The following is a 13,130-nucleotide window of genomic DNA, read 5'->3' as shown; positions in this document are numbered from 1 at the left end:
TCTCCATTTTGCTTTTTTCCTAGGAATCTTAGGCTCATGTTATTGCAGTTACTGAAATGGGGAAAAGAGTGTTGTGGTCAGAGCTCCTCAGGCCACCAGACTCTATCAAATAGTGGCAGATTGGTCAGGCAAAAATTAAGCAATGACCAGAGTCTAACCACTTCTTGCTGTAAGGCTATGTCACACCACATAAGGCAGCCCCATGCAGAGACACCTTAGCAAGCTCAATGTACATTAGTTTCAGAACCAGGAGCATTAGCAAAGTGCTGCACTGAAGAAAACTGGCTCTGTTGAGAAATAAAAGTAAATGCACTGTTACAGCTCTCCTTCCTTCCATTTCTGAAGTTAGCACATGCACAGCCTGCGGGGTATCTTTGTGCCATGCTGCCTTGCACCATTCAGCCAGTCTCTTAATGGCCTATCAAGGAAAGAGAGAGGAACATTTTGTCTCAGAGTTGCTAGCTGACTGAGAGAAAATATTTTTCTTCCATATGGTTTTCTAGAGGTGGCGAGTCCCACTTCAAGGGCCACTGTTCAAACTGGAGTGGACAGGTTTTAGACCCGTAGTCCAAACATACTGGGGAAAAATGGTTCCAGATAAAATGTTACTGGTAAGTGATTTTTACTTGTACCTGCTGTTACTGAAAATGGGGGTTGATATATTACTTATTTACTTTGCAGGTAAAGTTGTGATGCTAAACTAAAATTACAGACAGAAAGCAAGATTCATGAGGTAGGGTATCTCCATAAAAAACAAAACTCACAGTTTCATTCAAGTGTTCACTCTAATATTATTGATCATATCTATTATGATAGTGCCTAAGGGTCACGCAAGCACAGGGCTCCATTATGCTGGGAATTATGTAACACAGACTTAGTCCCTGCTCTGAGCTCACAGTCTAAATAAACCAGACTGAATCACAGTGGGGGACGGTTTAACACACATCCATTGAGAGTATCACATATGTGATATCAGCAGACATCATGTTACTCCCATGGCGGGGGAGAAATAAAGATTTAGTTAAGAGGGGATCAGCTAAACAGAAAGGGGAAAAAGAGAATGGGAAAGGGCCAAGAAGGTAAGAGAATCAGAGTACAGTTCAGAAAAACAAACTGGGGATGGATGGAACAGAGAAAGTCCTATCACAAAAGTTCACAAAATATCTGGAAGTCACTGCTGACACCCCCATGTCACGCAGTTGCACAGTGATAGGACTGAATATTATCTGGGTCCTAGAAAGCCACCCCCTCCATTCCCCACCACTTGCTCCTTAGCATAAGTGTTGCTTCACCGAAAGTAATCAAGTAAAGTAAAATGATCAAATAAAATAAAAGGCCGAGAGGCATGGGACTCTTCAGACTGGAGAAGAGAAAGCTCAGGGGGACTTGGTGGCAAGCTATAAGTAAATAAGGGGTGTGCATCAGCAACAGGGAGAACATCTGTTCACCAGGGCACCCCAAGGGAAGACAAGGTCTAATGGTCACAAACTGCTGGAAGACCGTTTTAGACTGGACATAACGAAAAACTTCTTTACTGTCCAAGCCTCCAGAGTCTGGAACAGTACCCCCAGAAGCGATCTAAGCACCTACTCTAGATACGTTCAAGAAACACCTGGATGCTCACCTTGCTGTGGTGATCTGACCCACAGTGGGCCCGATGATCTCGCCAAGTCCCTTCCAGCCCTAAAATCTATGAAAAAAGGTTTTAGAACATAACTTTACATCCCTTACATCATGCTTGGTTGTTACCAACCAGATATTTTACAGGTGGTTTGTTTCTGGAAAATGTGAGGTTACAAATATGTACTTTAACTAGCTATGATATCTGTTAAATTCATGCAAGCAATTATACTCTCACAGCATATTTTACATATCTCAATCATAAAATGAAAGCCATCTTTTTAATGCCTCTTAGTATAATCTCAGATAGTTCTAACAGTAGCAATTCTGTATGGTTCAAGATAGACATTTTTGTGAATATTTTTACTTTTAGAATACCAATAAGTGATACACTAAAGACCTGAAACTACAGATGAAATTGCTACTGCAGTTATTAGGAGTTGGTGCTCTCACCATTCGAAACCCTCTTAATGATGGGGGTCTTTCAAAGAGAACATGCCAAATCTTTATGCTTGGCTCAACAGTCTGCAATTATTAGATACCCTCCCAGCCAGCTCACATCCAGTGGTAAGGGACCAGGATATAGGCAGTCTTGCCTAATGGTTAAACTACATAAGGAAAGCAGAGGCCTAGGGCTGGGTCAGAGGGTGCAAGCCAAACACCCAAACCAGAGTGAAATCCAGAAGCAGAGTTCACAACATAGTGGAGGGTCAGGATCTTCAGATCATGGGCAGTCCACAGGGCGTACTCCAAAAAACAAAGCCAAACCGAGGTCAGGAGTCAGGAAACAGATCCACAAGGAAATCCAAAGCCGAAGTACCAATATAAGCTGAAAACTAGGGTCAGGAACCAGGAGGTTAGTCACAACAAAACTGCTGACTACCTTGCAAAACTAGGCCCCCAGCTGGTGTTAAATGGATAAACAGCATAGGCACTGACTTTTTTTTTGTTGCCAGTGGGTGCTTGCAGATGTTAAAAAATAAATAAATAAATAAGGCACTTTTAACTTAGTGTGTTCCTGTGCCGAGCCCTACATATGCATTACTTCTACCTGGTTCTGCAGTGTCTGTAAAAATCGGGCACTTTAGTGGGGCTTTTTTTGTTACTTTTATCTAATAGCTGATTGAATCAGCTTTAGCTAAAAGCACCCAAAAGCCCCCGATCTTTATAGACACCACAGAGCCAGGTTGAAGTTACGCACTGCTGCTTCTGGTAAAGCACTGGTTTTTTTCTTTTAACATCTGCAAGCAGTTCTGTGGGTGCTGAGCACCTGCTAATTTTTTTCAGAGAGGCTTGAACCCTGGAGCACTCATTGCTCCTAAACTGGGGCAGAAATCATTATCTGAGGCTTACTGCAAGTATGCCTGCTGTGGTACTTGGCTCATGTGGGCCTGCCGTGGGCCTGCGTGCTCAGTACTTGGCCCAGGCAGGTCTGCCAGATCAGAGTCCCTGACAAGTAATCAGAAGCTGGCATGCTGTTATTTTTCTGCTATCTAGTAAATAGCAGCCTCCTGATTCTTTACCATTTATTTTTCCTGTAGCTGCTGGGATGCTAGTGATCTATGCCTCAGCCAGAAAGGATTCTGGGTTCAAACCCTAGTGATGATCCATATGGGGCTTGAAAGAGTCAATATGGTTTCATATCATGGAATTTCTATTTTTATCAAAAACCTACACAATTATGTCTACAAATCTATCTTATGAAAATGTTGAAGTTGTAAAATCAGTCCCTCAAAAGTACACACTGGAATCAAGGTTGGCCATGAACATTTAATGTGTTCCTATTAAGATTATTCATATGGGCATTTTACCTATTATCCCAAAGGAACATTCTGGTTTTTCTGCATACATTAAGGCAGCTGGCTTGCAGGCTAAAATATATATGTTAAATCCTGTATTGCAGAAAGGGGTTACCATTAGGCATAACTTTAATTCTAATGTTTATTAATATCAGAAAATTGTATAATATCAGTATTCTTTTAACATGTTTATTTCATTTAATGATCAACTTACAGTTATCCTCAACTGTATGAACTTCACTCTAAAGTCTCTTACTAATTAAATCCATGAGGTGCATTATTTACACTTAAAAACTCCTCACTGAGCCAAAATCCTGATTCTTTAAATTATCTTCTGGCCTCTAATCCTAGTTAATTAGAAGTTTCACCATATCAAGACTGCAAATTTCTGTTATTCATGAGAGCAAAATCCAGATAGATGTGAATATATACATATATGATGAAACACTTCCATTTGGAGGAGAGATGGAACAAAAGCATTATTTCTCTCCCTTGTTTCTGACTCGTATTCATTTCATTATATATTTGCATGTTCTTTGCTGCTCATGACAATCACCATAAGCCATAAATTATGAATCCAAGAACGTCTTTGCAGGGGAATCCTGTCAGTACCATCATGTTATAAGTGGCATTCTTCAGTTCCCCCTTCATCCCCATATGCTCAAGGGCCCATTGCTATGAACTCCTACTCAGGGTCTTAAAAGTGCTTTCAGCTAAACGCCTGCCATTCCTAACTCAAATGTCAGTGCCATTCACAGACTCATTGTCTCTGCATACCCGCCTAACATTTTGAGCTTCTGTTAGCTATTTCACTGGAAGCAGTTTGTGTACAGTTCGCATTCCCACACTAATACCTGGGATGACCTTTGTGACTGACTGAATCTTTCAAATTAGCAAGGGCAAACAAATAGCAAGGACTCTGCATGACAATGGGACATCTACCTGAGGTGCTACATCATTGTAGCAATGAGCTACAATGACACACCTCATCACTATGGGGATGTAGCACTGGTGGGCATGCACCATAACACCAATGCTACTGCACAGTAGCAACAAGCTACTGCGCAGTAGCTCATTCCTACTGCACAGTAGGGTGGGAAACGATCTGTATGTCACCAGGACTGTGCAGTAATGGCAGTTACTTTGGTGTCATTCAGTACTTGCTTTAGCAAGTACTAAATAACTGTGCAGTAAGAACAAGCAAGTATCGGTACTTGCTTTAGCAAGTACTAATTGACTCCACAGTAAAAACAGTGCAGTCAGGTACATGTGTAGACACACCCAATATGTAATTAGTTAATTAGCAACTATAATTTTGATTGTTCATATTTATGCAACACAACAAGCTAGCAAATTTTCCCTTTTATATTTTTAGCTATACTAAATTCTTAATCATGTAAGCCTCACAATGGTGCTCTGTTACTAAATTCTTGTGCAGACTGGGAAGCTTGGTTTTGTATGCAAATGATGGAGCTGATTAACAAAATGCTACTGTACTAAAAGGCTTATTACTTACTAAGTGTATGAAGGGGAGGGAAGTGTCTGATAATGCTATACATTAGTGTCATACATTGATATTTATAAAAGATGATAACCACCTTCACCCCTGGCTAGGGACAGACATTCAAAAAGCCTGAACCTGAATTGATTCAATCTTTGCAAGTTGGTTTAACCTGACTAGGATAAATCAGTTTTGCAACCAGACAGACACCCCAGAAATGCAAGCACATGCCTGTAGTGGCTCAGGCTAGAAGCTGGGGGGCACTAGACATGGACAACTGGTGCCTCCTGAGTCGGCTGGGGGGGCACCAGATCGCGACAGTGGCGGGGGTTCCCCCAGAAGCTGGTTGCTGACTGGGGAGGGTCTCCCAGCGGCCAGTTGCCAAGCCAGCAGCAAAACTAGTGAAACCAGAAGTGCACTTTCAGTGGCACCTCTGGTTTCACAGCTGGCATTGCCAGGGGGTGCACAGGCGATCTCAGGTGGTGCACATGCACCTGTGTGCACCCCCCTACACATTGCCAATGGTGCTAAAGCAGCCCTCCCTTCCCCAGAGCTGAGTGGAGGGGGGCATAGCCAGGCCCCCACCAGGACTTGGGGGGGGGTCCTCCCCTTGATAACAGAGCATTTATCAGCTCTGTTATCAGCATGTAACACCCCATCAGAAAACAAAGACTCTCTCATTACAAGCTCTTCTTAAACAGCCTTTTTTCCAAAGGAAGGAAGGAATACAGGTACATTACCATCTGAGTTGTTGATTGTCTCCAAAAAGCCCTAAGCGGACACTGCCCTATCTGCCTTACACAGCATTAGCTACCATGCCACATGCTGGCTACAATCCATGCTATGGGAGAGAGGAGGAAAGGGTCTCTACTTAAGCAGCAAGTAGTGAGAGGGAGGTGGAGTGGGGCCTGCAAGTCTCTACCAGAGCTCTGGCCAGGGAGCAGAGGAGAGGGGCCAGCTCTACTGTGCAGCAGAGAGCCCGCCCAGCCCAGAGAGCATGCTGGGGGTGTCTGATTTAGCTTAAACCAGCAAAGGTTCTGAGACAGACATTGCATATACCGGTTTGAACCAAATCAGTTAAGTCTGATATTACATTCAACCAGGTTTATCTGAAACCAGTTTCAGCTATTTTCAAACCGGTTTATGTGTACTGAACATCTGTTTAGCTTTAAACCAGTTCTGATCACTTAAACAAATTTGTGTAATGTCTGTCCCTAGCCCTAAAGCTCTAGGACCAGAACTGAGGAAGTATCTGATAAACTTTATTTTAATACAGCCCAAGGGTGTGACTGAGGTAGACGCCTTTTTATACATGCAATTCCATTATACATTAAATTATAAAGCACTGCAAAAAATAGAAACAAAAAGGTTTTCATATATTCAAAGGGCTAAATGTGTCTATTTAGCAGAAAATGTGTTATTCTGCTTGTCCACCAACCATATCCAAATGTCCATGATTTTATTCATTCTCTGATAATAAAGGTACATACCATTGCTTGCTTTACTAATCATTAAATTGTTTAGCAGATGAAGAATACAAAAGTAGTCTGAAATCAGTTTTAACATGATCTTTATGCTCTTTAAAACCCAGTGATTTTATAGGACCTTGATACAAGACCCTTGTATTTAAACATTTACTTAAATTTCTATATGTGTTTATGTGCATTTCTAAATTAAGAATAGACAAGCTTCATCTTTATATTTTGTAACAGGAAACTGACTGGCTTTGATATTTTAGTGCATTTCCCAGGTAATTTTTACTATGCATTTCATTTTTTAATTTCTAAAATATAACTAGCCAGCAGTATAGCTAGGGAAACAACAGTAAGGAACAGGAAAACAAAAAAGTCAGTGAAGACTAGATATAGTCTCATCTCAGTATCTGGGTCAAAAGGATAATAAATATACAGATTAAGAATTAAAAAGTGCCTAGGACACTCTGGATGATGCAAAAAATAGTCATTACAGCAATTGTATGTTGTACTTCAAAGGTTTGCTTGCTTCTTTTGAATTAAGTACAAAAAGGCTTTATTTCTTTTTTTCAGGATTTAGGGTGGGTTTGAAGAGATGGGGAGGTGAGCAAGTTGTCAGTTTAGATTAATGTTTTACCACAATTATGTATAGCCTTTAGAAGACAATCTTAAAATCTTAAATCCTGAAGAGTCCTAAGTTAATTAGTTTTAAATAACATTCTGAACATATTAACATAATTATCCTCTTTCAATGTTTGGTATGCAGGACTTTGGCATTAAAATACTTGGATTATTACTAATGCAATTTAAAATTCATCTTTAAAACCAGTAAACAAATGCAAAAGGTTTTCTTTCACTTGCCCGACTTACTGAATTTACCCTGAAGCTACTTCTTAAAGGTCTCAAATGATATTTCTTTTGTTTTCAGATTCCAAAGGAAGAGTGAATTAATTGTATTTTGTGTCTGAATATGATAAGCCGCCCATAATCAGATCAGTTGAGAGAGACACCCTTGTACTGAAGACACTGATGTGTTCAACAGTAGTTTCTGAACTCTTTTTTTGTTTACAGATAAGTTTTTGCAACAAAAATAATACAAAAAAAGGCAGATCATTTGTAGGTCGCAAGTCCCAGATCTTGTTTATTTATAAAGCAATAAATATAAGAAGAAGCACAAATAAATTGCATGGGTGTGTAAACAAACTGTACAATGACTGAAGAGAGTTCAGGAAGGATTGCCAAAAGACTCCAAGAAGCATAATATCATCATCCTGAGTGGGAGGTAAATTTGAGGGGAAGGTGCTTAGAAGCACTTGCGATGGACAATGGATGGACCAGCCTCATCATACTCCTGTTTACTGATCCACATCTGCTGGAAGGTGGACAGAGATGCTAGGATAGAGCCACCAATCCAGACAGAGTATTTACGCTCAGGTGGGGCAATGATCTATGGAAAGACAAATTGACAAAAATCCTCATCAGTTCAAGCTCTCAATTTCTGAACTACTTATATATGCCGTCTTTGAAATGATACAACATAATAAATTACTAAGGACCTCTTAAAATGAAATAAATAAATAAAAGAATGTTCCTATCTTAATACCAAGTATTATCTCCAATATTCCCAAGGGCAGTTTGCAGCGTAACGTTCCTCTTCCTGGCAAGTTCTCCCCAGTAGAGTTCTATTGACTTCAGTGGAATTACTCTTAATTTCATTTACAGCCTCTGGTTCTTCAACCCCTCCCAACGCAAGGATTTAGACAGTTGCCAAATTCTGAAAAATGGTTTCTAGTTTATAGAACAAATCCCTCACCTTGATCTTCATAGTGCTAGGAGCTAGTGCAGTGATTTCTTTCTGCATGCGGTCAGCAATACCAGGGTACATGGTTGTACCACCTGAAAGGACGTTGTTAGCATACAGGTCCTTTCGGATGTCAATATCACACTTCATAATGCTGTTGTAGGTAGTTTCATGAATACCAGCAGATTCCATACCTTGAAAGACAAGATGATTGATCAGCATATTATACTAGGGAGATGAGTTTTGTGTAGCAAATCTGTTAGCATTTTCAGCTACTATTCATAAGTGTTATTATAATTCCATAAGAGCTAATTTAATAATAAACACAGCAACAGATAGAATCCCCATCCTGAAGTGGTTACACTATGAAACAAAACATGAGTGAGTGAGTCAAGTAAAAGAAGGTTGTGGAACAATGATATCATTACTGGTTAGTTTTAAATTACTGCAGGAGACCAAAAAAGTCAGGTTTACCAAGAAACTGCAAAGAGCAATAAGAGGATCAAGAAAAAAAGATATGTACATATGATATAAATGCACAGAAAACATATATAACTATATTATATAGAAAAATATTATATGAAAATAAAAAGTGGTAAATTATGCAGGGTCTTCAAAGTGACAAAGAAAAACTTTCAATTCAATCCAGTAAAAAAGCCAAGACTTTCAAAGAGTGGATTTACATGGACAGAAGAAAGAAAATATTAGCAGTAGTATTTCGGATAGACTAGAAAAAAAGGAAAATGGAGAGGCCAGAGAAGGTACAGTTATCAAAGCAAACCATGATCAGGATATAGAGAAGGGTATTAGCAATGAGTGTGAAGGAGAAAGACATCAGAAGCAAATGTTCATAGGTTACATTCCAATGCATTAGTTCAACAGGTGCTTCCTGAAAGGGCTGAAACCAGATCCACAACAAGATGTCAGCTGAGGAACAACTGCATTTAACACTCAGAGCTTATACTATAAACACTTGCTGTAACCATCAAGTTTTTCTGGCTCAACAACAGAGGTCAAAGTTTACAATCTTGGCTTTGACTATATTTAATTAAATTGTGTGTAACTAAACACTACGCAGATGTACATATTTTTTAAACATTTAACTAGACAAATACTTCAAATACTGTTCCTGAAAACTATTTTCATCTTCAGTACATCAAAGCAAACAGTGACACTTTGCTAATGCTCAGAAATTTCTCTCTGGTGAATAACATTTCTACAATGACAGAGTCCTTTAATTATAACATGACAGTGCAACGGGGACTACTTACTTCAAATTAGGTATCTGAGAGATGAATATCTGGTGCTGCCCCCACCCCATCATATCTTAAGAACAATGGGCAAGATCATCAGGTAGTATGCTGGAAAGCAGGACAAATGTGCACCCTGCTTTTCAGCTTAGACTAACTAAATCTAAATCATAGATAGATAGATAGATAGATAGATAGATAGATAGATAGATAGATAGGATAGATAGATAGAATAAGCTTCTGTGAACTGGGTATCAGAATTTACACTAGTTACAGACCTTTCTGAATACAATTACAGCAGTCTGCTTTTAGTGGAGGTGAATTTTATGTAGCTGGTTGATAATCAGGCTGGAATGGAAAAAGCAAAATCGTAAATCAACAAGCCAGATTCTCAAGCCTGTTTGTGTCACTCTCCTACCATAAAGTGCTTGAAAGAAAGCAGTGGAGCCAGTAGATTCTTCCTGTGTAGCATAAAGTAACAATAGTGGCTCCTATAATGCCAGCGTAGGGGCCTCTTTAATTGAAGTGATCATGTGGTCTGGGGATTCACAGTTGCTAGAATGCTCCTTTAGGGTTGCTGACAGCTCATCAGTTACAGGTTGAAGGGTATTTTAATCTGCATTGAGAGACTGGCATAGTGCTCAGCTAGCAGCCACCTACCCTATGATCTTCTCCCCTGCATCACTTAGCTGGACTGGAGAATCTAAACCATTGTTTTTGCGTGGTTTTATGGCAAATTTAGCTGAGATGGATAAACAGAAAATGGTTGGTGTTTTCAAGGCCTTACAATTTATTCATATTTACTGCTAAAAGAAGCATTCTGTAAGGCTACCTACCAATGAAGGATGGCTGGAACAGAGTCTCAGGGCAGCGGAAGCGCTCATTACCAATTGTGATCACCTGACCATCAGGCAATTCATAGCTTTTTTCCAGGGAAGAGGAAGATGCAGCAGTGGCCATTTCATTCTCAAAGTCCAGTGCAACATAACACAGCTTCTCTTTGATGTCACGGACAATCTCACGTTCAGCTACAGGCAAACAGAAAGCAGGTCAGGGTCTAAAGACACAGGTGATAAGGGAAGAAATTCCTGCATGGCTACATAAACAAGACGTTCATGAAAGAAATCATGATGATGAGATTTACTTACCTGTTGTCACAAAGGAATAGCCACGTTCAGTGAGGATCTTCATGAGGTAGTCAGTCAGATCCCTGCCAGCCAGATCTAGACGCATAATGGCATGAGGCAGAGCATAACCTTCATAGATAGGTACGTTATGGGTAACACCATCACCAGAGTCGAGAACAATGCCTGGAAGGGAGAAATGACTACACTCAGATAAAAGTGGGAGCATCTAACACATTTTTCAGAAATCTTATGACATTTCAATATACCATTCAATATTAATTGGTCACAATTAGACCAGATCTTCCATTAGCACAGATCAGGATAATTCTGCTGTCGACAATGACTGCAATGGATCTGGCTCATTATTTCTGTCTTTGCCAACATAGCTATTCTCAGTGAGCAAGAGTGATCATTCACTTCAAACAGATGGTTTCCATTCATTTTGCACAGAATCTCAGTTGACTCTTCCTCATCTCATCTGCGCTAGTGTCTTTGATACATTTTTACACCAGAATAATTTAAACAACTCAAGTGTCGCTACCGATTTCCAGTGACTCATTCCTCAAGCAATCTGCATTAATTCACATTGTTCTGTCAATAGACTCTTTTGGCTTCTTTACCATGATCAATATAATTATACTGTTTCTAGATAATTAAACACTTCAGAATTTGCTGCCAGATTTCAATTTTCTTTTGGAAATCTATATGAGAGAATTGGAGTAACAGCCAGTTGTCTTTTTACCTGTGGTACGACCAGAGGCATACAGAGACAACACAGCCTGGATGGCAACATACATTGCTGGCACGTTGAAGGTCTCAAACATTATCTGGGTCATTTTTTCACGGTTAGCTTTCGGGTTCAGGGGGGCCTCTGTGAGCAAGGTGGGGTGTTCCTCAGGGGCCACACGCAGTTCATTGTAGAAAGTGTGGTGCCAGATCTTCTCCATATCATCCCAGTTGGTGATGATGCCATGTTCAATTGGATATTTCAAAGTCAGGATACCTCTCTTACTCTGAGCTTCATCACCTACATAGGAATCCTTCTGACCCATACCAACCATCACACCCTAAAGGAGACGAGAGAGAGAGTTTTTATGTGAGTAGAAGTACTATCACTGAGCAGAGACAGAAGCATGCCAAAGAAGTGGGAGGAATATGTGGAGAACCATGCCAAAAAGTGGCTGTCGAGTCCTAGAGGAGTGGGGCTGGAAGCGACCTCCAGGGGTGATCTAGTCCAATCCCCTATTTGAGGCAAGATCATCCGTCTCCAAGCCATCCTATACAAACCATAATCTAAATGCTACATACAGCTACCAAGACTATTAAGCCAGGGTGCGGTTAAATCTTTCTTTTTAAAAATCCCTTTTCATTTTATTGAATTAAATAAACACCCCCAGAAAAGCCATTTTTTTGTTCAGATATCCCAAACCAAACCATCCAGTCCCAAGAACTGGATGGATAAATGAATCCAGTTGGATTCAGTACAGCTGGATGAATGAATGAATGAATGAAGGGAAAACTCTCCCCCTTATCTCCAGGCCTGTGAAGTGCATCCCCGCCAGCGGTGGTGATCATTGGCAAACTAGAAAGCACCTGCCCCCTGGAAACCACTCCACAGACACCAGATAACGGGGAGAGGGAGGAGCGGGAGAGGAAGACACCATCCCTGCCTGTCACCGGGGCAGCTGGGAGGCTTATCCCGGGATTCCCAACCCCCGCGGCAGACTTTTTGCAGGGGAAGTTGGCCCAAAACGAATCGACTACAAGTTTCCCTGGTGCCGCCGGCGGCTGCCAGTGCAGCGCGGGCAGGACAGGGCGGCCGTGAGGAGCGGGGAGCGACCCTGCGGCGCAGGAGGGGAGCGGGAGCGCGGAGGGCAGAGCGCCCGACGGGACGCGGCGGGGCAGGCAGCTCACCTGGTGCCGGGGGCGGCCGACGATGGAGGGGAAGACGGCTCGGGGGGCGTCGTCCCCGGCGAAGCCCGCCTTGACCAGCCCCGAGCCGTTGTCGCACACGAGCGCGGTGGTCTCCTCGTCGTCGCACATGTCGGCGGGCGGGCGGGCGGCGGCGCGGGGCTGAAACACAAAGCGGCGCCTCCAGTGCCCGGCGCGGCTCCCCCTCCCCCTCCCGCGGTGCCCGGCGCTGCCTACTCACCAGCTCGGCACCTCCTGCGGGCGGTCCTGGGCAGAGCCCGGCCGCGAGGCGCCCATTTATCCCCCCCGGCAGCCGGGGGCAGCCGGCCGCCTTCTCCTTATTTGGCCGGCTTCACGCCCTGGAGGAGCAGCGAGGCCATTCATGGAGCCGAGGGAAGGCGAGGGGCGCGCGGGCTAGAGGAGCCAGGGCGCCCCGGGCCATGTAAGGCAAGCCAGGGGTAGCGAGCCCGCAGCAAATGGGATGGCCAAATAGGGAACCCGCGGGGAAAGCCAGGCCCCCTCCTCCCGGGCTGCAAAGAGGGGCGCCCGCCTGGCCCCTGACGGCTGACGCGAGGCCCAGATCTGCCTGAGGCTGCGACAGGGGAGATCCCCTCCGCGCCGGGGGCTGCTCTTGTTGGCTTTGGGGATT

General features: G+C 42.5%; 1 protein-coding gene across 1 annotated transcript; it reads right to left on the bottom strand.

Moving 5' to 3' along the window:
* Positions 1-7,505: 7,505 nt before the first annotated feature.
* ACTC1 (actin, alpha, cardiac muscle 1) lies at positions 7,506-12,629 on the bottom strand. Its single transcript, XM_019552305.1, has 6 exons — positions 12,485-12,629; positions 11,313-11,637; positions 10,592-10,753; positions 10,280-10,471; positions 8,206-8,387; positions 7,506-7,839 (listed from the first exon to the last, which is right to left on the bottom strand). Exons 1-6 carry the CDS (start codon positions 12,611-12,613, stop codon positions 7,696-7,698), a joined length of 1,134 nt encoding a protein of 377 aa, XP_019407850.1. The 5' UTR covers positions 12,614-12,629; the 3' UTR covers positions 7,506-7,695.
* Positions 12,630-13,130: the final 501 nt, after the last annotated feature.

Source organism: Crocodylus porosus, unplaced genomic scaffold (genome assembly GCF_001723895.1).
Source record: "Crocodylus porosus isolate Cpor-Errol unplaced genomic scaffold, CroPor_comp1, whole genome shotgun sequence".
Classification (NCBI taxonomy): domain Eukaryota; kingdom Metazoa; phylum Chordata; order Crocodylia; family Crocodylidae; genus Crocodylus; species Crocodylus porosus.
The sequence above is the reverse complement of the archived record's forward strand: the minus strand, read 5'-3'. Positions and strand labels throughout refer to the sequence as shown.

Excerpts from the sequence above, each read along its gene's own strand:
- ACTC1 (XM_019552305.1), bottom strand. The coding sequence starts at position 12,613 with ATGTGCGACGACGAGGAGACCACCGCGCTCGTGTGCGACAACGGCTCG. Across the intron at positions 11,638-12,484 it reads TCGGCCGCCCCCGGCACCAG|GGTGTGATGGTTGGTATGGG; the intron begins GTGAGCTGCCTG and ends CGTCTCCTTTAG. Across the intron at positions 10,472-10,591 it reads CTATTCCTTTGTGACAACAG|CTGAACGTGAGATTGTCCGT; the intron begins GTAAGTAAATCT and ends GTTTGCCTGTAG.